Here is a 22,461-nt window from a genome sequence, read left to right on the forward strand (position 1 = left end):
TGAAACCAGCCTGGGCAACATAGCGAGACCCCCGTCTCTACAAAAAAATAAAAAAATTAGCAAGGCATAGTGGTGCACACCTGTGGTCCCAGCTACTCGGAAGGCTGAGATGGGAGGATGGCTTGAGCCTCAGAAGCTGAGACTGCAATGAGCTGTGATCACACCACTGCACTCCAGCCTGGGCAACACAGTAAGACCCTTTCTCAAGAAAATAAATAAAAGTTATTGAGAAAGACTGAATATGTAAAATGTTCCCCAGTCAAATTGTGAAAAATGGTAATCTTGAAGAGTGTTGGGAACTGGGAGCCCCCTGGATTCCTCTGAGGAATTTCACTAAGAATAGCTGTAGGTGTTTGCTGGCTGGCTTCCACCTGGCTTGGCTTGTGAGGGCTCATTCAGGATCAGCAAGACACACAGATAGTTACTGATGGAGTTAATTTCAGGCCCATGTTGGCCTAAGACTGATGACCATGCAGTGTGGCTATTGAATGCTGTCACTGGTTCTATTGCTTCCCTGGGAGACAGGACCTCTGAATGAAAACACCCCTGGGAAACCAAGGTGCTGTCTTATTTGTATCAATGGAGTCACACAGTATATAAGCTCCAAAGAACAAAGCCATAGCTTTGGTTGACTATGCAAAGGAAACTTCTGGGTGGCCAGTTGTTTATAAGTTAATCAAAACACATCTCTACTGGAGACCCAAACTATAATTTTGATATTCTTACCTAGGAGATAAAACTTCATTAAGTAATTAAAATGTACTAAGGGGAGAAGGGACATTTGGTTCCCTTGTCATTTTTTTTTACTGCAAAATTTTACTCCCCCAATTTTCTAACACTGGCTACTATGAAACTCGTAAGCCCAAATCAACAAAGGTGGCCACCAGCCACAGATCAAACGTGAAATAACAAATCTACCTACAGCACAGCCTAGGATGTACCATCTGCTCAAAGTATTAGGCTACTGCTATCTCCAGTAGCTGTAAACATAGCCTGGCTGCCAGCCCATAACTCCTCAGCCTTCCACTTCGTTTCTATAGGCTTACAACTGGAGTTACAGAGTAATCTCTGAAATGTTATTATTGAAACACCATAAAGCAAAATCAGTCTTCAGAGGTTAAGGAGGGAGTTCTTAATCAAAGTGTGGTTGACAGGTTTGACATTTTAGAAAACTTTTTTTTTTAAAGCATCATTAAAACAGTCTCAATAAACAGGCTGTGTTTAGCCCAAATCTTGTTCAGGATAACAGCATGGGTTCCGTTTTGAATTTTGTTGGATTCTGGATGTCCTCCTCCTATGATATAGGTCTGAGAGTTGTTGTCTTTCTTAATAAAATTTAGCTTTGTTTCCCCACCAGTGATAATGACATGAAGCACTAGGAAATGATGCAATAACCGCAGTGCATGAGGCCTTCCTCCTGGGGAAGGTGTGATACAGGAAAAGAGCAGGGGAACAGGACTCCCCCATACTCGGTCCAGTGGAAGTGCAGAATGCCTGCTTGTGTTTGTAAAAATAAGACAGGAATGTTAAGAAAAAGTCTTCACGCTCAACGTGACTATCTTTGGAATTCATTTCATTAAGGTTTTCACAAAATACAAAGCTCAAACGTAATCGTCTACGTCCACCACAAAACAGAATCAAATAAGTGGTTAGCACAACAAACATAATGATCTTTTCCATTTTAAAAAATATAAATAACAATGTTCAAGGTTTTACAGTTTTCTTAGTGTGTGTCTTTTTAAGGCTTTATGTTGCAGACCCTTCATTAATGGTACTTGTACCCTGCCATCAGGATACACTGCCCACCAGCAAGGAAGGCCACTGTGGATACATTCCTGAGGGGGACACACACTGATCCATGTTGCCTCAGCCTGTTAAAAACTAAATGATCAAACACCCTCCAATCAGTTCTCAGTTTCATTAACTTTCTTTCTACTACAAAGTAATAATAGAAAGGGGTACGTGTCCAGCAGCATTCGAGCTCTCAGAAGATCAATCAGGAAGGGCAAGAAGGAAAAAGGCTTCCTCCTGGAGAGAATTTTTTTCCTTTCATCCAGAACAAACACCAGTAACCCAGATAGTTCAAACAGTGGTTTGTACTGAAACATTTTTCAGATTAAATAGTGTTGAGAGAAACAGTGATCTTTTGGTTGGGTATTTTAGAAGAGGTTAAAGTGGAGAGGTTAATGTTGGGAAAACACCACTGAAAGTACAGCCCCCAGCAGGAGTGGGCTCACTCGTGAGGTTTGGGGGCAGAGCCAGGGCCCCAGCCTTGGGAATGAAATCTGAGGGCAGGCTCTCCAGCAGACACTTGACTTGCTCCTGACCCAGCTTGATCTTGTCGTCCAGTTTCCGCTGCTCAATGAGGAGCGTGGACTTCATTTTCACGAAGTGCTGGTAGTCCTGGAGCTGCTCCTCTGAAAGGTAATTGGCCAGGATGCCCAGCACTATCCGCTCCCTGCGATCCAGGTTCTCCTTCAGCTCCCGGGCGTCCTCATGCTGACCAGCCAGGATCTTCCTTTTCTCGTAGAGAGAGCTCTGCCAGGGAAAATCGGACAGATCAATGAGGGCCAGGGAAAAGGAGAAAAGAGCCAGACTCCCTGCAAGGACACCTCTGACAGAACTGGGAAATATCTAAGCTCTAATCCTATTGTCACTCCTAAGTAAGGAGGCTAACTTTTTGAAAATCAGCTTATTATCCTTATATTACATATTACAGCATTCTCTAGTTTATAACATCATAGGGTAGCTTCAGTTTGAGAGGTGTTACATTAAATTGGGGATAAAATTGCTTTCGGATTCTTGACTTTAAAACCAATAATCAGCTGGGCATGGTGGTTCACGCCTGAAATTACAGCACTTTGGGAGGCTGGGACGGGTGAATCACTTGAGGCCAGGAGTTCAAAACCAGCCTGGCCAACAAGGTGAAACCCCGTCTCTACTAAAAATACAAAAATCAGCCAGGCATGGTGGTGCATGCCTGTAGTACCAGCTACTTGAGAGGCTGAGGCATGAGAATTGCTTGAACCCAGGAGGCGGAGGTTGCAGTGAGCCGAGATTATGCCACTGCACTCCAGCCTGGGTGACAGAGTGAGACTCTGTCTCAAAAAAAAAACCAAAAAAAACCCCCCAAAAAATCACGGTACCTTGAGTATATACACTAATATGGTGGTTCTCAAGGTGTGGTTGCTGGACCAGCAGCAGTGGCATCACCTGGGAAATTGTTAGAAATGCAAGGATTCAGGCCCTCTTCCACCTCCTGAATAAAAAACTCTGGAGGTGAGGCCCAGTAACCTGTTTTAACAAGGCTTCCAGATGATTCTTTTGGGGCTAAAGTTTGAGAACCTCTCCCTAATTCATAATAACAATGAGATCATCATATTTCCCATCTCTAAAGAAGTCAGTTTCTATTTTTTCAGTTCTCTTTTGCAGGCCTCTGAATCTAAAATGAGAGAAATTCTGTTGAACAATGATGGCAATGTCATACTCTAAGAGTTTCTTATGCTTCTGTGTGATATTGTAGCATACGTTATCTTTAATGTGGTTCTCTGTCCAACATGCTGACACATAATATCATTTTTAAATTCAAAAAAATTTATATTTAACCATTCAGACATTTTAGGCAAAGTAATTGAGGAGACAAACCCACAGCCAACATTATACTGAACAAGGAAAAGTTGAAAGCATTCCCCCTGAGAACTGGAACAAGACAAGGATGCTCACTTTCACCACTGCTATTCAACATTGTACTAAAAGTTCTAGCCAGAGCAGTCAGGCAAGAGAAAGAAATGGCATCCAAATTGGTAAAGAGGAAGTCAAACTGTTGCTGTTTGCCAATGATAGGATCCTATACCTAGAAAACCCTAAAGACCATCCAAAAAGCTCCTACATCTAATAAATGAATTCAGTAAAGTCTCAGGATACAAAATCAACGTACACAAATAAGTAGCACTGCTATATACCAACAGCGACCAAGCTGAGAATAAAATCAAGTGAGCAAACTTACTTGTATTTAAGAATGGAGGCGTGCATGTAAGTGTTGAATTTAATTCAGTTCTAGAACAATTTATCTTGCCCTAACTAGAAACTTCTCTAGTCTTTCTTATCTCAGATATCTAGAGCATTCATCCAGGTGGCCCAATAGGCAACTTGGAATTATTTTCTGCTCTACCCTTCCCCTCATCTAACATGCCCCTTGCTATCCAAATTCATTCTCTAATTTATTCCCTCTTCTCTATCCCCAGGACAATTGTCTACATCAATAGCATAAAACCTCCTTGTCTAGACTATTACAATGAGCCTCCCAACTGTTATTTTAACATCAATCTTGCCCCTCCCCAGGCTGACTAAGTCACGAAGTTAGTTCATGACTCTTCCCGACCTACAGGCTGAAGTCTAAAGTCTAGGGTATGACTGCAGTAAGGTCTTTGTGATGATTTTCTGTGCTGGATATTGTGTCTGCCTCTCCAGGTCCACTCTCCTCTGCCCTGTGCTGAGGGAATCTGAACTCTAGGGGTTGCCTCCACTGGGCTCCCTTGCTGTCTGGATTTGACCACGGGGAGTGATGGAAAAGACTGGAGAGTGCAAAAAGAAATTGTGGCATGTATCCCTGGCTGCCTCTGTGCCAGGCTTCGAGTTAGTGGCAGCTGCATTCTTCCACCAGGGCCTCAGTGCTGTAGGGCAGCTACAGCTATGGTTCTGATCAGGGCTCCCTTCCCCTTGCTCCTTCAGAAAGAGGCCGATAATGGCTTTGCTGCTGATGCTAGCTCTGGGTGAGAGACAAGGGGAGGAGCCCTCATTACCCTTTCCTGGTTTCCCCCTTAATCCTTCCCATACCTTCTTTGAACTTGCTTCTTTATCCTTTTTGATGGGGCCATGTACTTTCTGTCAGTTTCTAATATTCCTATAGCTCACTTTTTTTTTTTTTTTTTTTTTTTTTTTTTCCGGAGACCGTCTTGCTCTGTCATCCAGGCTGGAGTGCAGTGGTGTGATTTTGGCTCACTGCAACCTCCACTTCCCAGGTTCAAGCAATTATCCTGCCTCAGCCTCCTAAGTAGCTGGGATTACAGGCACGCGCTACCACACCGGCTAATTTTTGTATTTTTAGTACAGACGGGGTTTTGCCATGTTGGCCAGGCTGGTCTCAAACTCCTGACCTCGTGATCTGCCCGCCTTGGCCTCCCAAAGTGCTGGGATTACAGGTGTGAGCCACTGCGCCCAGCCTTAGCTCACTATTTTTAAAAACAAACCAACGAAGCAATCACTGTATGTTCTAGACATACCAAACCACATGCAAATCAATTCTTAAATATGGCATCTCTTTCTTGACTTTATCCATGGTATTTCTTCTAAATGGTGAGGCCCTTCACCTCTCAGTCCTCTTAGAATTAAGATGTTCTTCTAAACTGTATTCATGTGCCACTGTGTGAAGTCCTTCCTGCCTTACACTCCCCCAACTAAGAAGTGTTTGGTGGCTGTTTCTCACTATGCTCAGCACCAGCACACAATTGCTCCTGCATGCTGCTTTCCTCCATAACTTGTGAGTTCCTGGAGAGCAGGGCCGGTGTCTTAGTCAGCATTTGTCCCCAGCAGACACAGCACCTCATATTTGACAGGCTACTGTTAGCTGTTTGTCGAGTGGAAGAAAGGAGGAAAGGACACACTTCTGAGTTAGGTAGTATCAGACAATTTCTAGATAAGGAAGCTGACTCAGCACATTGACATGAGGTAGATGCTGAGAGTGGTGCTGCAGAGTTCCTAAATGCTGAGTCACTTTCCTAAATGATTAGGATCCAGACTTTTTCTAATCCTTTTAAAATCTATTTGAAAAAGGACATCTTTCCTTTTAATGCAATATATTAGAAATTATTGGAGAATCCATGAGAGCAATGAAAAAGAAAGATGGTATGGTAGGCTGGACGCGGTGGCTGATGCCTGCAATCCCAGCACTTTGTGAGGCCAAGGCGGGTGGATCACCTGAGGTCAGGAGCTCAAGACCAGCTTGGCCAATATGGAAAACCCCGTCTCTACTAAAAATACAAAAATTAGCTGGGCATGGTGGTGTGCGCCTAGGAGGCTGAGGCATGATAATGGCATGAACCCGGGAGCCAGAAGTTGTAGTGAGCTTAGACTGCGCCACTGCACTCAAGCCTGGGTGACAGAGTGAGACTCCGTCTCAAAAACAAAAAAAAAAAGAAAAAGATGGTAGCATAGACAAGAAAAGGAGCCCCTTTTCATGGCTGGAGTACTTTCCATCTTCTAGCATGTATGTACACACACACACTGTGCACATATATATAAAATAATTGTGTCTACTGTTTGTTGTTCAGTATCAGGAAGGTAGGATCTGTCTGCTTTGCTCACAAATGTATCCCAGTTGTGCCTAGTCCACTAAGTAACGCACACAAGACCTCCACTAACTATTTGCTGAACAGATGAGTAGACGAAGAATGCTCTGTAGCTCTGGAATTCTGTTCAATGTAGTGATACAACTTGGGGTCTGCAGTAGGACTCCTATCCTAGCTCCCCCACTGGGCTGTTGTGAGGATTCCATGAGACTGCACATAAGCTTGCAGTGCCTGACAGGTGGAAGGTCTTGGTGAACTGTCTCCAGCGGGGTCAGCACTGTTACCTGTCCCCCTGTACCCTCCCTTCAAGGAGGGGGTGCAGTGGAGACACCCCGGTGCATCCTCATTGAGTGCCTGTGGCCCCTCCTGTAAGATACCCTGGAGCCTTGAGCCTGTGTTCCTGCCCCCTCCCTGTTTCAATGTACTTATCATGTTTTTATCTTTTTTTGAAAGAAAGGAAGGAAGACAGTTGGGAGGAAAGAAACTCTGGTGCCTGTGGTTTTCACTTTCCCAAGAATTCCGTGAACCTTAAGTGTCAGCATTAGATCTTTTTTTTTTTTTTTTTTTTTTTGAGGTGGTCGCCCAGGCTGGAGTGCAGTGGTGCAATCTCGGCTCACTGCAACCTCTGCCTCCCAGGTTGAAGTGATTCTCCTGCCTCAGCCTCCCGAGTAGCTGGGATGACAAGCATGCACCACGGTGCCTGGCTAATTTTTGTATTTTTAGTAGAGACGGGGTTTCACCATGTTGGTTCACCATCTTGGCTAGGGCTGCCTTGGGCTCCCAAAATGCTGGAATTACAGGTATGAGCCACCACACCCAGCCAGCATTATATCTTGACACAGAAAATGCCTTCTCTGTTTCTTGGTTACCTATATATGTATTCTCTCCCTGCCCCAAACATATTGCCACAAATCCTCCTGAGAGAAAGGATGGCATCTAATGGCACCTCTCTATGTATGTGGGCTCTGAGGGAGAACCTGTTGAACTGCATCACGAGGCCACCTACCCTTTCTTCATTACTGGCATCTTCACCAAGGCCGCTAAGGACATTCTCAACACGGGCTAGACGCCCTGAGAGGGAGAGCAGCAGGTTGACCACCTTGTCCAAATCCCCTATGAACATCCTATACTTGTCAAACTCATTGGGCTTGCAGAGCTCGCTGATCAGAGCCTCCACCTCTTCTCCCAGAGCGTTGTTGAGCTTGATGTCCATCAGCAGGCTCCCCTTCGCCTCCTGGAGGGTCTCCAGCTTGTGGGTGAGGCTTCCAATGAGCTCAGCCTGAAATGACAGATGAGACCGCAAAGATCAGCCAACAGGAGGTGCCAGTGGAAGCAGGAGTCACCTGCCCCAGCCGCCTTCTGTCATCTTCAAGGCTCAGCTGAATACCCTCCCCCTCCTCTATATGGAGTGTCCCCCAATATTATGCTATAATAGCCTTCTTTCCCTAAGGGTCTACCATTGCTTTTCTCTAAACCTCATATGCCAACACACAACCTTGTAATGTTCTCCATTGTGTCATGCTATGTACAGCTTTGCCTTCTAACTGGTTTCTTAACTATTTTAACTATTCTTTTTTTTTTTTTTTTTGAGATGGAATTTTGCTCTTGTCACCCAGACTGGAGTGCAATGGTGTAATCTTGGCTCACTGCAACCCCTGCCTCCTGGGTTCAAGCAATTCTCCTGCCTCAGCCTCCCAAATAGCTGGGATTACAGGCGCCCATCACCATGCCTGGCTAATGTGTGTGTTTTTAGTAGAGACGGGTTTCATAATGTTGGCCAGGCTGGTCTTGAACTCCTGACCTCAAGTGATATACCCACCTTGGCTTCTCAAAGTGCTGGGATTATAGGTGTAAGCCACCGTGCCTGGCCAACTACTCATTTTTAAAAGTCCTTTTAAGACATGTTCTCATTTGATCCTCATGACAATACCATGGGTAAGTAGGCAGGTAGAGTAAACAGTACTCTTATTTTACAAATACAGAGGCCAAGGGTCAGAGGAATTAAGGGATTCGCCCAAGGTCTTAGAGTTGAGTTGAATATTAACTATAGCTACCATTTGTAGAGCAGTTGATATGTGCCATACATATGGAGAAACTCTACATTGATTATGTTACTTAGTCTTCCCAGCAATCTTACAGTAGATACTGTTTTATCTACCTATAACAAGGGAGGAAACTAAGATGGCCTAATGGTGCACACGTACCATCAGGTAGGGCTGCTGTGAACTCAAGTCAGCCTCACTTTAGGGGCCACCCATGTATAATTATTAGAAATTGACACCAAGACCTTTATCAGAAAGTCAACTCCTTGTTCTACCTCCCCTGTCTCCAGTTACCAGAGCTGTGCAATTCGACACCTTAATTTGACACATATTTTCATACTTATAAAACAGTGAGGCAAATACCCAATATATTTAACTGAAGGAAGGAAGTAAATGTCTTAGTGGCTTCTAGTTTGAATTCATTTATATTAAGTGTCTACTGCTTCTTTTGCAAAACAGAAATTAAACTACACGGTTTTTGTAATTAGGGTCTCATTTTTCTCTTAGCCTAAAATAGCTAGATGGAAAGAAGACAATGTTTTTTAGTTAAAACTTACTTTTTTTTTTTTTACCACTAAAAAGGTCCCAGCTCAACTGCACACACACACACATACTATATATATATATATATATATATATATATATATATATATATATATATATAAAATCAGTGTGTGTATATATACACACACACCCCAAACTGACTTCAACTGGAAACTTGGTTAAACATAAAGGTTACAACTTCTATGTTGGACGTATATGTTCATTTTAAAGGAAAAATAAATAAATGAAACAGGAAAAACCTATTTTTGACCAACAGAATTGAAGGGTACTGACAACTTGTGTATTATTTCAATATCAGCACCAGAGAAGGTCCATGAGGAATGTAATCACAATGACTAGGGAAATATTTATTTCTCCACAATCTGCCCATCTTGGAGTTGGAGCATCAGAGGTACTTCACAAGTGAGTGAGGTTCATAATGTCCTTGAAATGTCTAAGTTCTGGCTTTAATGGTGACATCTTGTTTTCTCAATCTGCCTAATCCTAGAGGCTGCAGGTGGCTAAAAAATTCACATCCAGGCCAGGCGCAGTGGCTCACGCCTGTAATCCCAACACTTTGGGAGGCTGAGGTGGGCGGATCACCTGAGGTCAGGAGTTTGAGACCAACCTGGCCAACATGGTGAAACCCCATCTCCACTGAAAAAAATACAAAAATTAGCTGGTTGTGATGGTGGGCATCTGTAATCCCAGCTACTAGAAGGCTAACGCAGGAGAATCGCTTGAACCCGAGAGGTGGAGTTTGCAGTGAGCCTAGATCGCACCACTGCACTCCAGCCTGGGTGACAGAACGAGACTCTGTCTCTAAATCAATCAATCAATCAATCAATCCATATCTGCTGCACCATCTCATCACAGGTTATAATCTTTGGTTTTCCTCAAGCTGTTAAAATCGCTTAATATTAATTATTTAAGTTTTCTTATCTTCTCCTGGAAAAATTTCATTTTCCAAAAAAGCAATTCCGGCTGGAAGCTATGAAATTTACCTGCAAGGTAACATGTTATGTACCTCCAGCAAAATGCCTGGCAGGGTGTGATGATCTTTCACTGTGATATCAGCTCATATAGAGAAGATGGCAAGGATACTGAAATGCAAAGCAACAGGAAAAATAAACACTGCATGCTGTTGTACCTCCCAGCATTCCTGCTGGACTGGGTTAAGACAAGTCAAATGTCATCATTCCTGTTTTTCAGATAGATGAGAGAGAATGTCATCTACGTGAAGTCAGCCCAGGAATTTTTAACTTGTAGGGTACATTTCCTAGGCTTGTTGCTCTAGATGTTACTGGAAGACACTTAAAGACAACCGGGTTATACCAAATTGAAAGAGATAGTTATCACGGCAAAACATTCTTATCACTCCACCCTCAGGAAAAGGCCTTCGGCTCATTCAAATTTCAGGCGTCCATTTCAACCTCATGTCCTGAGAAGCAGAATTTCTAGAATGTCTAGAAAATGCTTTTTAAAAACTAAATAGTGGAAAGAAACAAGGTGCTTTTTTTCAGCCTGTTTTTCATTATTTCTATTAACGACTTTTTTGGAAACTAGTATTATGTGTTGTCATTTCTGGAAGGAACTAAAACACTTATTAAATTATTATTTCATGTGACCTCATTGTATTTAAAACTCCTCCTGTGGCTCTCAGAGGCTGTTTTTGTTTTGTTTTGTTTTGTTTTTTTGAGATGGAGTTTCGCTCTTGTTGTCCAGGCCGGAGTGCAATGGCGCGATCTTGGCTCACTGCAACCTTCGCCTCCCGGGTGCAAGTGATTCTCCTGCCTCAGCCTCCCGAGTAGCTGGGATTACTGGCACCCGCCACCATGCCCAGCTAATTTTGTACTTTTAGTGGAGATGGGGTTTCACTATGTTGGTCAGGCTAGTCTTGAACTCCTGACCTCAGGTTATTCACCTGCCTTGGCCTCCCAAAGTGCTGGGATTACAGGTGTAAGCCACCGCGCCCAGCCAGAGGCTGCTATTTTAAAGGATGTGTGTGATGCTTATCAATTTGCAAATGGGCAGAAACCAAGGATAAGTAGTTTGCTCTTATATGTGGGGGTGAGTGATGAGAGGAGAGAACTCTTCCTTTCAAATTTGCTGCTGAACTCAGCTCAAAAGCTCTCGCGGGCACTTAAGCAGATCAGCAACACTGCAGGGTGGCCCTGAGGTGAGCATGGCTCAGTGGACTGGAAGGATCAAAATAACTTGACCCAGCTGAACTGCAATCAGGCTTCAGACACAGCTGTCCAACCTACCTCATCTTTCCTTCCCAGACCCTGTTTTGGTTTTCAGAGACATCAGTGCTGGGCAGAACCATAAATAAATCTGTCACAGGAGCATGTGTGTACCCCAGGCTTCACGGTACAAGAAAGAACAGAATGAGATGAAAATGTATAGAAGTGACGCAGGGAGGCTTCTGTGGAAAGAACCAATATACATTTTGTGGCATTCTGATTTTGGAAAGTTATTAATATTTGCTGGACTATAATGTGACATCTCACAGCTCAGCCATAGATGCTAAGGCCAGAATTACTGAGTGGTCACATCAGTCACTCCTGGCTGAATGTTCCTCAGGTAGATGGCATTTCAATTTTTTTAAAACCCTAACAAGCCCCTTAAAATATGAGAATTTGAATTTAAAAATGCAATTAAGAGGGATTTGAGAAACTGACAGCAGCAAGAGAAAGCTGGCTGTACTAAATAGCCATTTCTTTGCCAGGCAGATCTCTTCCAAAAAACCTACCAATTTCTACCAGAATAACTCACCGGGGGAGGGAGAAGAGGTGTGTTTTGTTTTAAATAACACACTAGTCTCTCAGGAGCTACTTAATTTGTAAAATCATTTATCCACTTCTCATCTGGCATAAACTGTTAGCTCACCCTGTGTGAGATGCTATTTATAAGAGTTCTTCCTCCAAACATAGCTTCGCAGACCCTTCCTCCCACCTCATCCTCTGCAGAAAGGTCCTGCTGGACCCTTCCCCACTTCCTGCCTGCAGCAGGATGAACACTGGACAAGGAGGCAGGAGGATCTGACATAAAATTCGGCATCAGGCAAGTCACTTGACCTTCTGTGTCTCAGTTATCCACAGCAAGAAGAAAATAACGCCTGCTGAAAACTAATAATAATGTCAGCTCTTTCTCTGTGCCAGACACCATTTAAGTGTTTCACTATTCAATTACTACTTGCAACAACCCGCTGAGAGAGGTATTATTATTATCCCCATTTACTGATGAGGAAAGTGAGGAGGATAGAGGTTATTTAACTTGTTCAAGGCCACACAGCTGGTAAGTGACAGAGCCAGGCTTAAATGCAGATCATCTGGCTTTCATCACTATATTAAAATAGCTCATAAGAATACTATGAGGCTCACACAAGGCTGGCGGAAATCACAACATATGATATTAGTTTCAAAAGAAGTCATAATAGAAATAAAGCCCTGAGGATAAAAAGAAAAGCCTTGTTTCTTTCCACTATTGAGTTTTTCAAAAGCATTTTCTAGAAATTCGACTTCTCGAGACATGAATGTTGAAATGGATGCCAGAAGTTTGAAGAGTTGAAGGCTGATGCAATCACTTTGGAAAATATGAAAGTATTATACACATTCTAATTATTTTTTGTGCAGTCGTAAGATTAGACAACAATTTGAAGATAACACACCACTCAGATAGATGTCTGTAGGGGGAATACACCTTCCCCTGACAAGACCACGTCACCAGTAACATCACTCTACACACACAGTTGGCCTCTGTGTGTCTCCGTCTTAAGAGTAATTAGGACTACTAGCCAAGTGGTTGGGATTCAGGAATAGAGTGGAATTCAGCTTAGCTTGTAAAAACTAGGATGAGATAAAGCCATTTCTACCATATAGGCTTTGCTGGTATCTTTCTTTCTTTAGTCTTAAAAGGAAGGATGCAGGCTGCAGCAGCCATTTCTGCTTTCTTTAGCTGAATTCCACCCTCAGTGAGGCAGAGGCAGTTTCTGTCCTAGTGACAGCAACTGGATCACAGCTCCATCCCATGTTGTGTAACCTCATTAAAGCAGAAGGATCACAGGGACCTGGCTGCCATTTCAGATGTTCTCCAGCACATTCTCTATCAACAATGGTTCTTTACCATTTCCTCTCAGGAAGGCTTATGGCCAGAAAGCCACCCAATCTACTCAAGGTCTCTTGGTTGCAGTTAGCAGGGATCTTTGATAACCCACTAGAAACAATACTAAATTTCTTCAAATTTAACTAAACTCATCATCTCCTCTCCCCCGAATGGCCTCCCACTTTTCCGTTTGAGTTCTGACAGTTAGCTAGGCCTGGGGCTTGCGAGTCACCCTTGACTCTTTCTCTTTCCCATTTTCCGCATCTAATCTGTCACTAGGTTCTGCCCATCTTACTCCTACTCTTTTTTTAATGGCCCTGTTTCTCACTGATCCTACTGCACTGGCCCTGAGACCCATATCACTACTTTCCCAGAGGGCTATGAGACCCCCACGTCCACCCTCCTCCTGTCCTCCTCCACACGCAGCTGCCAGAGTGACTTCTCTAAAATGTCCCTCTGTCACAAACCCTGGGGCTGTGGGGGCCAAGACAGCACCAGCCCACTGCAGCCTTTCCTACTTATCACAATTAAAATCTCTAGATTCTGAAGAGGACTCTGAAAAGTTCACCATAGCAGTGATGGGGGAAGGCAGTCAAGCCTGAAGTGCAACCCATAATGGGGGTGAGTGAGTTTCCTGTTTTCTGTCCTTGATGTTGTAGCTCTGACCCAAGGACAGGCCCAGTGCAGAGCTGCTCAGAGGCTACAGTAGCAAAAACCCTGCCTTTAAAGCCAGAGGTCTAGGAAAGGGGCCTCTGTGAGCTAGAGTGTGGAGGAAATCCTGTCCTTTTCCAACCCGCTCTCTTTTCTCTTTTCTCCCAGCTCTGTCCCCAAGGGTGGCTGCATTCAGAGCTGCATTGCACAGCGGGGCACAGGTTCTCGAACCCCAAGAGAAAACTCTTCCCTCTGGCCAGAGGAACTGGGAAAATGAGACCCTGTTGTCCAAAGACTGTGAGGAGAATCCCCGTTATCCTTCCCTCTTTTCCAGTGAGGGTGGTGCTGGTCATGCAGAACTGCACAGCAGCACAGAACACCAGGAGAGCCTCTCTCTCCAGCCAGAGAGTGTGGGGCTAACACTGGACAGGAGAGAGCTCATTTTGTGCAGGAGCAGACACAAGTCCTCGGCACAGTTTCAGTCTACACGTTTGTGGTTATAGCCACAGCAGCACAGCAAAGGCTTTGAGAAATGACACTCCAGTCTCAGACTAACCTCTGCAAGAGGCACACGTGGGACAGACTGGTACAATATAGCAATGGCCCTGAAAATGGAATTGACATTGGAACTACCACCCAAGGGTAATACAGAACCTGCGGGCTAAACTTAACTAGGTTGACTGCCTCCTAAAACTAAAGCATAACAAAAAGAAATTCTCTAAAGGATTCTAACAGAACTCAGTCTCACAGCATAATATTCAAAATACGATACAAAAATTGCCCAGTATACAAAGAACCAGTGAAATGGTGACCAATTCTCAGGGGAAAAGGCAATGAACAGATGCTAATGCTGAGATAACCCAGATGTTGCCCAGGCTGGAGCTCAGTGGCATAATCAGAGCTCACTGCAGCCTCGCCCCCCCCAGGCTCAGGTGACCCTCCCACCTCAGCATCCCGGGTAGCTGGGATTACAGGCACGTACCACCTCCCCTGGCTAATTTTTTTTTTCTTTTTTTTTTTTTTTTTTGTAGAGACGGAGTTTCACCATGTTGACCAGGCTGGTCTCGAACTCTTAGACTCAAGGGATCTGCCTGCCTCGGCCTCCCTAAGTGCTGGGTTACAGGCATGAGCCACTGTGCCCAGACTCTATAATAGAGTCTTTAAAACAACTTTGAAAAGAGGCACGTTCTCAGCAAAGAAATATAAACTATTTTTTTTTTTTTTTTGAGACGGAGTCTCGCTCTGCCGCCCAGGCTGGAGTGCAGTGGCCGGATCTCAGCTCACTGCGAGCTCCGCCTCCTGCGTTTACGCCATTCTCCTGGCTCAGCCTCCCGAGTAGCTGGGACTACAGGCCCCCGCCATCTCGTCCGGCTAGTTTTTTGTATTTTTTTAGTAGAGACGGGGTTTCACCGGGTTAGCCAGGATGGTCTCGATTTCCTGACCTCGTGATCCGCCCGTCTCGGCCTCCCAAAGTGCTGGGATTACAGGCTTGAGCCACCGCGCCCGGCCTAGAAACTATTTTTTAAATGTAAATTTTAGAACTGAAAACTATAATATTTGAAATTTTAAAAAAAAATAACTGGCAGAATGGAGATAGGTAAGTCAGTGAACTTGAAAACAGACCAATAGAAATTATGCATTCTGAAGGACTGAAAGAAAACAGATAAAAAAAAAAAAAAAATGAACGGAGCTTGTGGGACATGAACTGTCATTGAAATACTGTGTCACTAGTCACTAAAGTCCTGGAGGGAGAAGGGAAAGAGATTAATGCATTAAGAATATCTGAAGACAGAATGGCTGAAAACTTCCAGAGTTTTGTGAAAGACATAGATTTACAGAATCAAGAGGCTCAGCAAACCCCAAATACGATCAACTCAAAACTAAGTCCGTCCACATCATAATCAAAATGCTAAAGACTAAAGAGAGTGGCCAGAGGAAAACAACACATTGAATACAGGAGGAGCCAATATTTAAAGGACTGCATTTTTCATTAGAAACCATGGAAGCAAGAGGAAAGTGAACATTTGTTAAGTACTGAAAGAAAAGAGTCAACCCAGAATTCCACATCCAGGGAAACTGTCCTTCAAGGGTGACAGTAGAATAAAGACATTCCTAGACAGAGAAAACTAAAAGAATGTGTTATCAGCAGACCTATTCTAAAATAAATACTGAAAGGAAGACAGACCAGAGGGAGAGCTGGAACTTCAGGAATGAAGGAAGAGGAGCAGGAATGAGCAGCTGAGAACCAGTGATCTCCTGAGAAAAGCTGACTCAGAGGACAACAGATTCCTTTTGCCTTTTGAAACATTCCTCTAAGTTTCTGAAGCCAAAGCCTGTTGGCCTTCAGAATAGGGAATCATGTGATCGGTTTAAGTAGAATTTTGCTTAATAATAAGGCAGGCTTTAGTGAAAAAATTGACAGCTCTGATTATTTGCACTGTCTTTAGTTTTATGTGTATCAGAAGTTCAGACAATGAAAGCTTCATATTTTAACTGATACTTACATTTACTTGGAATATTATTCATCATCTAGGATATATAAATAGAAATATCAAAGTAAAACTAAAGTGTTATTTTTAATTTATAAAATAGTTATTAGTAAACCAAGACTCTAGTTCCTAGCCTAGATATATATCTTAGGTTATTAATAACTTTAAATATTAAATAACAAATTATTACTTTGCAAAAGTTGGTCAAAGGCTACATTCTACCTCAAAATAATATTGGAGAATGGATATTGACCAAGTTTAATTTTTCTAAACCATCATTAGAAAAGCTTTTTGTATTTCAGGAAGAAAACTGTATTTTGCTGAATATATTAACAGATGCTTTCAACAACATCACTTATTTAAAACTTTGTGTTTCCAAACCAGATATGTAAATGTAAGCGATACTGATGAAAATTCAATTACACATTTATAAACTACAAGTTTATACTTGTAGTATTACAACAAACTACATCTCAAAGCGATCTCCATTGTCATATGATAAAATCCGAACTTCAGCATTTCACACAAAGCCCTACATGACCTTATGACCTGCTGGCTCTTTTGAACCCTTCCAGCCTCATCTCGCACTGTTTGTGGCCCTCCTTTGTTATTTTCTAAATTTGGTAATTTTTTTTTTTTTTTGAGACAGTGTCTCACTCTGTCACTGAGGCTGGATTGGAGTGGCACAATCTTGGTTCACTGCAGCCTCTGCCTGTTGGGCTCAAGCGATTCTCCCCTCAGCCTCCCAAGTAGCTGGGACCACAGGTATATGCCATCATGCTCAGCTAATTTTTTTTTTTTTTTTTTTTTTTTGAGACGGAGTCTCGCTCTGTCACCCAGGCTGGAGTGCAGTGGCCAGATCTCAGCTCACTGCAAGCTCCGCCTCCCGGGTTCCCGCCATTCTCCTGCCTCAGCCTCCCGAGTAGCTGGGACCACAGGCGCCGCCACCTCGCCCGGCTAATTTTTTGTGTTTTTAGTAGAGACGGGGTTTCGCCGTGTTAGCCAGGATGGTCTCAATCTCCTGACCTAGTGATCCGCCCGTCTCGGCCTCCCAAAGTGCTGGGATTACAGGCTTGAGCCACCGCGCCCGGCCGCTCAGCTAATTTTTTAATTTTTTTTTTGAGACGGAGTCTCGCTCTGTCACCAGGATGGAGTGCAGTGGCATGATCTCAGCTCACTGCAACCTCTGCCTCCTGGATTCAAGCAATTTTCCTGCCTTAGCCTTCCGAGTAGCTGGGATTACAGGCATGCACCAACACACCTGGCTAATTTTTTATATTTTTGATAGAGACAGGATTTCACTATATTGCTCAGGCTGGTCTTTAACTCCTGGGCTCCAGAAATCCTCCTGCCTTGGCCTCCCAAAGCGTTGGGATTACAGGCATGAGCCACTGTACCTGGCCTAAATTTGGTGATTTTTTATTTAATCATGAGCCCTTGTTACATTCCAAAATATCAAACTACTTGAAGCACCCTTCTTTACCATACACATTCTATGCTTTTTCGTATCTTTCAGTTTCTCCCTACGCTTCTCCTTTTGTCCCAAATGCCCTTTTTCTTCTGACTCCCGTCGATACATTCTTCAATGCTGATCTCAGGTTTTATCTTCCTGGAGGAGGTAAAACCTGACTCTACTCTCTTGAGTTAGGAACTGCTCCTTTGGGCTCCCCCAGCACAGTCCATGTGTCTGTCAGAAGATCAATAATGTATACTAAAATAATCTACCTCCCTTGCCAGTCCAGAGTTCCAGGAGAGCAGACACAGTGTCTTATTCATGTTTGTATGCCCAAGGCAGAGCACAGTGTCTGAAACAGAGAAGGCGTGTTCTCAGTAAGTGTTTATGAGCCTAACATTTTACACTCACAAAGTGATGCAAACCCTCAGGCCACTTGCAGCCCTAGAGGACAGGATTGAAGGAAGAAGGAACCAAAGGAAATTCTAACTGGACGTGGAGGCCTCATTAACTAAATAGCCTTTTCTCATCTTTCTTTTTCCCTGAAGAGCCAGATAAGCCCATGGGGCAAGTGGATATCATCCCCCTGGTGCTGTGGGCAATATTTTCCACAGTGAAGAGAGAAAACAAATGTGAGCTGTTCTTCCTTGTAAGAGTCTGATTTAGGAAAGTGCCTAGCCTTGTTGGCAATAAGGCACCTTCTCACTGAATATCTTAACACAAAAGATATCAGATGCCATCAATATTTGCATACTTACATGACATTGCCTTTAACACTTCTCTAATAAGATATGATATGCTCTTACACCCTGCAGCTTAAAAAGCACATTAATATCCATCAGTTAATTGGACCCCACAACTATTATGTGAGAGATCATTACCACTTCCATTTTATAAAGAAAAAAGGGTCAAGAAAGGTCAAGCTAGTTGCTTAACTTCCAGATTTTTTTTTTCTTCTGAATTCTAATCCCATGATGTCCCATCCAAGTACTAACCAGGCCCGACCCTGGTCACCTTCTGAGATCAGATGTGTTCAGGATAGCAAGGCCATAGACTCTAATCCTAGAACCTTTCCACAGTGGCCTTCTGGATATTTTTCTTCAGTTAAACGGTAAAATTCAACTTGGGAGTTTTGCACTTTATAACTTCATGAAATAAATGTTTATTGAGCATGTGCTAGGTGCCAGGCCCTGGTTATGTGGCTGTGACATTTCCTCTCCCTAGGATCCCTTTCACCCTGAGTGGGGTTTTGTCTTCCGAAGCCCGTGACTCCTCAAAAAGGCACTCCAAATGACTCGAAACTCCTCAGTCCTCAAGTCACAGACACTGCTGTTCTCATATTTTTGGTTTAAAATGGGTTTTAACTGGTTTTAATCTCAAACTCTAGCTCTGGTTAGTTATACCCAGAGAACCTCCAGTTTAGCTCAGTTCCCAGGGCAGCAAGGTTTAAAGGCAGCTGACCTGGGAGCAATTTTTAGCAAGCTTTAGGGTCAGAAACACATAAGGTTAGATCTGACTTCAGCATCTATTAACTGTGTGACCCCAGCCCTCTAATTCTCATTAGCATAAAATGTGGCCGTACAAGTGTCAGAGGAGTTTTGTGCAAATAAGATAGTACAGCACTGTGTTGAAAAGAAAACTAAACACATAGCCCGCACTTGGAATGAAATACATGCTACCTATTTCCTGTGAAGATGAATCAATTCTCTCTTTCTTCATATTCTCAATCTAAAAATACTTTTTGCCACATAATGCTTCGTGTGAGAGGGTGATAATTGAAAGTGATGGGAAAACAGTTAATTGGGTACACATGGACACAAATATGGGAACAACAGACACTGGGGAATAAAAGAAGGGGAGGAAGGAAAAGGGACAAAAGTTAAAAAACTACTATGGGTACTATGCTCACTACCTGGATGATGCATACAATCATACAGCAAGCCTCAGGATCATGCAGTATACCTTTGTAACAAACCTGCCTATGCCCCCGATTCTAAAAAGTTAGAAAAAAAAAAACCACTTAAAAATTAAGATAGGGAGGAAAAGCAATGAGTATTTGCCACACTGCAACTGTCAAGCAGGTATGCCCACAGGCAGAAAACAAAAAAATTGTGTAAAACCTTCAGTTAAAGATGCCATGGCAACCTGGTACATGTAAGGGTATATACATAGCTCTCTCTTTGGGATAAATATAGACAGACCAAAAGCCAAGTGGTCTTATTTGCAATCAGGGGACCCGTTAAATGAAGTGCTTAGCTGTGCTGGGGCAGGTACATATCAGGGGTATACAATGACAAGTCTGTACATAGGAAAACTTTGGGCTAGCAGGGAACTTGCTACTACAATGGTTGCATCAGCATGTTAGCCATGAGCCAGAGGTGCTGCAAAGATCCCTCCTGTCCAGTTACCCTCTGCTTCTCGGGTCTGTATCCTATGGTTTCATTCCAACAGACAAGACAGCTTGGGACACATTGTAGAGCAAATGAAATAAAATGACCCTAGAAAGTTTCTCCTGGAATCAGGATCACTGAAAACCACTTACATTCCAGGCTCAGAAAGAAGCAAGCAAGCTTTCCTTTGCAGCACGCATGCCCGAGCTGCATAGAGAGCTGCAAGCACAGCAGAAGGCAGCCCCTCTGGTGCTATAGAGAAAATGGAATGGCGAGAACTTTCTCCCCTGCAGACACAGCCCAGTTTAGATCTCCATGGCATGTGGGAAGACAGCAGCAGCACCACGGTCATTTTTTAAGTGTCTAACATTTGAAATCTCTGTAGGAGTATCAAAAGCTAACAACTAGATTCCAGCCCTGCACTTTCAAGCTATTCACTGAAGTCCTGCAAAGAGGGCTGGGGAAGATATAAAAGTTAATATTACTTTTTCTCAGAAGTGTCATTTGACAATTGGCCTCCTTCCCTAAAAAAGTTTCTAGATTTTTACATTTTCCTTTTGACCATGAAACACGAAAATTACACACACCGTTGGCACTGGCCAAACAGCAGCTGAGAACAGTGTCAGGGTCCTGGTGCTGGATTAGGAGGCTAGGTACTTGGGTTCAAGTCCTGGCTATGAGACTTCTAAGAAATAATCCCTCTAAGTTTCACTTCTGTTATTTGTAAAAATGAAAAGGATAGTAGCTTACCTGCCCTGCCTACTCGCAGAAAAGCTAAGAGGAAATTGGTTAAAGTGCCATGTAAATCCAAAAAGTCTAATGATTTTGGTGCAATTTGGTGATGCGACAGGTCCTTTCCCCACCTGCCTCAAGAGGCCCAGTCACCACGCTGATTATGTGGACTTTGTCGATTTTTCTGGGGAAAGCAGAACAAGGGCATCCCATTCTTTATTTACCTTCTTTTCATTGACATCTGCCTGTTCCTCTTCCTCATTCACTTCTGCTGGCATCTCTTTGATTTTGTTCAGCAGCTCAGCCTTGGGAGCAGACACACTGTAGTAGGCAGGGCAGTTGACCAACATGCTCACTGCTTCCTTGTCTTCATTCCTGGGCCAGAAAGAGCACAAAGTACAGCCACACAGAGCATGCCAGAGGCTTTGTTTCACTGCAAACGTCAGTCCATTCAGAAGCGCGTGACAATTCTATTTAATTTCTTTCCCAGAAATTAGGATAAACTAGTAACTGTTAAGTAATGAGTGATTACTATGTACAAGGCTGTTGAAGCCAGGCAAACCTCTCTGCTTTTGTGATTCATATAAGAATGATACTGACTCTTTATTTCAGAGAAAGGCAGTGTGGAACCGTGACTCAATCAATGTGAAAGTATTTTCAAGGTGCTGCACAAACCTCAGGTTTTAGGTCAATTATTTCCTATGTAATCTTTCCAGTGCCTACTATGTATTGTTGCTTGAACACACAAAAATTTTCCTTCTCAAGTATGCCTGCTATCCCATATAAGCCTAGGAAATCTGCAGTTTGCTGGTCCGCAGTGAACTAATACAAGATATAAAATCTACTCATTGATAATATAATAGGGATGTTTCAAGGCTGAAGAAAAAACTCGGAATTGAGAAACCTGCTATCTAGTGTTCTCTGTTTTACCACATTTGAGTTGCCTTTCAGCCTATAATTCATATTCTACCCACTGAATAAATGACTCTATGGAAGTAAGATTCTCTTGGAGAGGAACTTTATTCAATCTTGTGATATTATTTAACATCTAGCCCACCATTTTACTATGAAATAAGGAACCACACACACAAAAATCATCTTTACTAGTTAACTGTCCCAGTAAGCAACAATGACCACATTTAATCCAGTTAATTGAAAGACAGGGAAAAGATTTTCTAATACATTTTTGTTTTCAGATATGTCCACCGCATTACAAATGGGATTCTCTGGCATCTGACCAACCCTCACAATGGCTACTGGCCATCTCACGCCCAACAGGACAATGCTTATTTCCACCAGGAGATGGCGCATGTCTTTTATTTATTTATTTTTTAAATCCCCAGGAAGATCTCAGTGCTGCAAAAGCTACATGACCATTCTGCTTCTAAACTGATGAAGTAAACATGTATTTTCAGTGGTAACGCTACGAAATACTTTGCTAAGGATGTTACTTTGGTCCTTCTACAGCCAGTGGTCAGAGAACAGAATGACCATACTGCAACCACCCATGGCGAACTGACTGGCACATCCACAAAAATAGTATCTTTGGGGTCCCCATAGTACCCAGTGGATTACTTTGCACATTGCAGGTGCTCAGTATGTGTTTGCTAAAGACATGACCCTGGATAAATCACTTCACCTCAATTAGTCTATTTCCCAAATCTGAAAATAAAAGCGGGGGAATGGACAAGGTGACAGGTAAGGCCT

General features: G+C 43.1%; 1 protein-coding gene across 14 annotated transcripts in view; it reads right to left on the reverse strand.

Annotated features, from left to right (window-relative positions):
- Window positions 1–1,552: 1,552 nt before the first annotated feature.
- Window positions 1,553–22,461, reverse strand: part of SHROOM3 (shroom family member 3) — a 348,763-nt gene continuing 327,854 nt past the window's right edge. For all 14 annotated transcript variants that reach the window (XM_078003460.1, XM_015138480.3, XM_078003469.1 and 11 more), the window contains 3 exons: window positions 20,979–21,129; window positions 7,354–7,626; window positions 1,553–2,538 (listed from right to left, as the gene is read on the reverse strand). In XM_078003460.1, the coding sequence (XP_077859586.1) occupies window positions 2,170–2,538; window positions 7,354–7,626; window positions 20,979–21,129 (793 nt within the window). In that variant the 3' untranslated portion in view covers window positions 1,553–2,169. The remainder of the gene's footprint in view (window positions 2,539–7,353; window positions 7,627–20,978; window positions 21,130–22,461) is intronic.

Source organism: Macaca mulatta, chromosome 5, assembly GCF_049350105.2.
Source record: "Macaca mulatta isolate MMU2019108-1 chromosome 5, T2T-MMU8v2.0, whole genome shotgun sequence".
In the NCBI taxonomy this organism is placed as follows: domain Eukaryota; kingdom Metazoa; phylum Chordata; class Mammalia; order Primates; family Cercopithecidae; genus Macaca; species Macaca mulatta.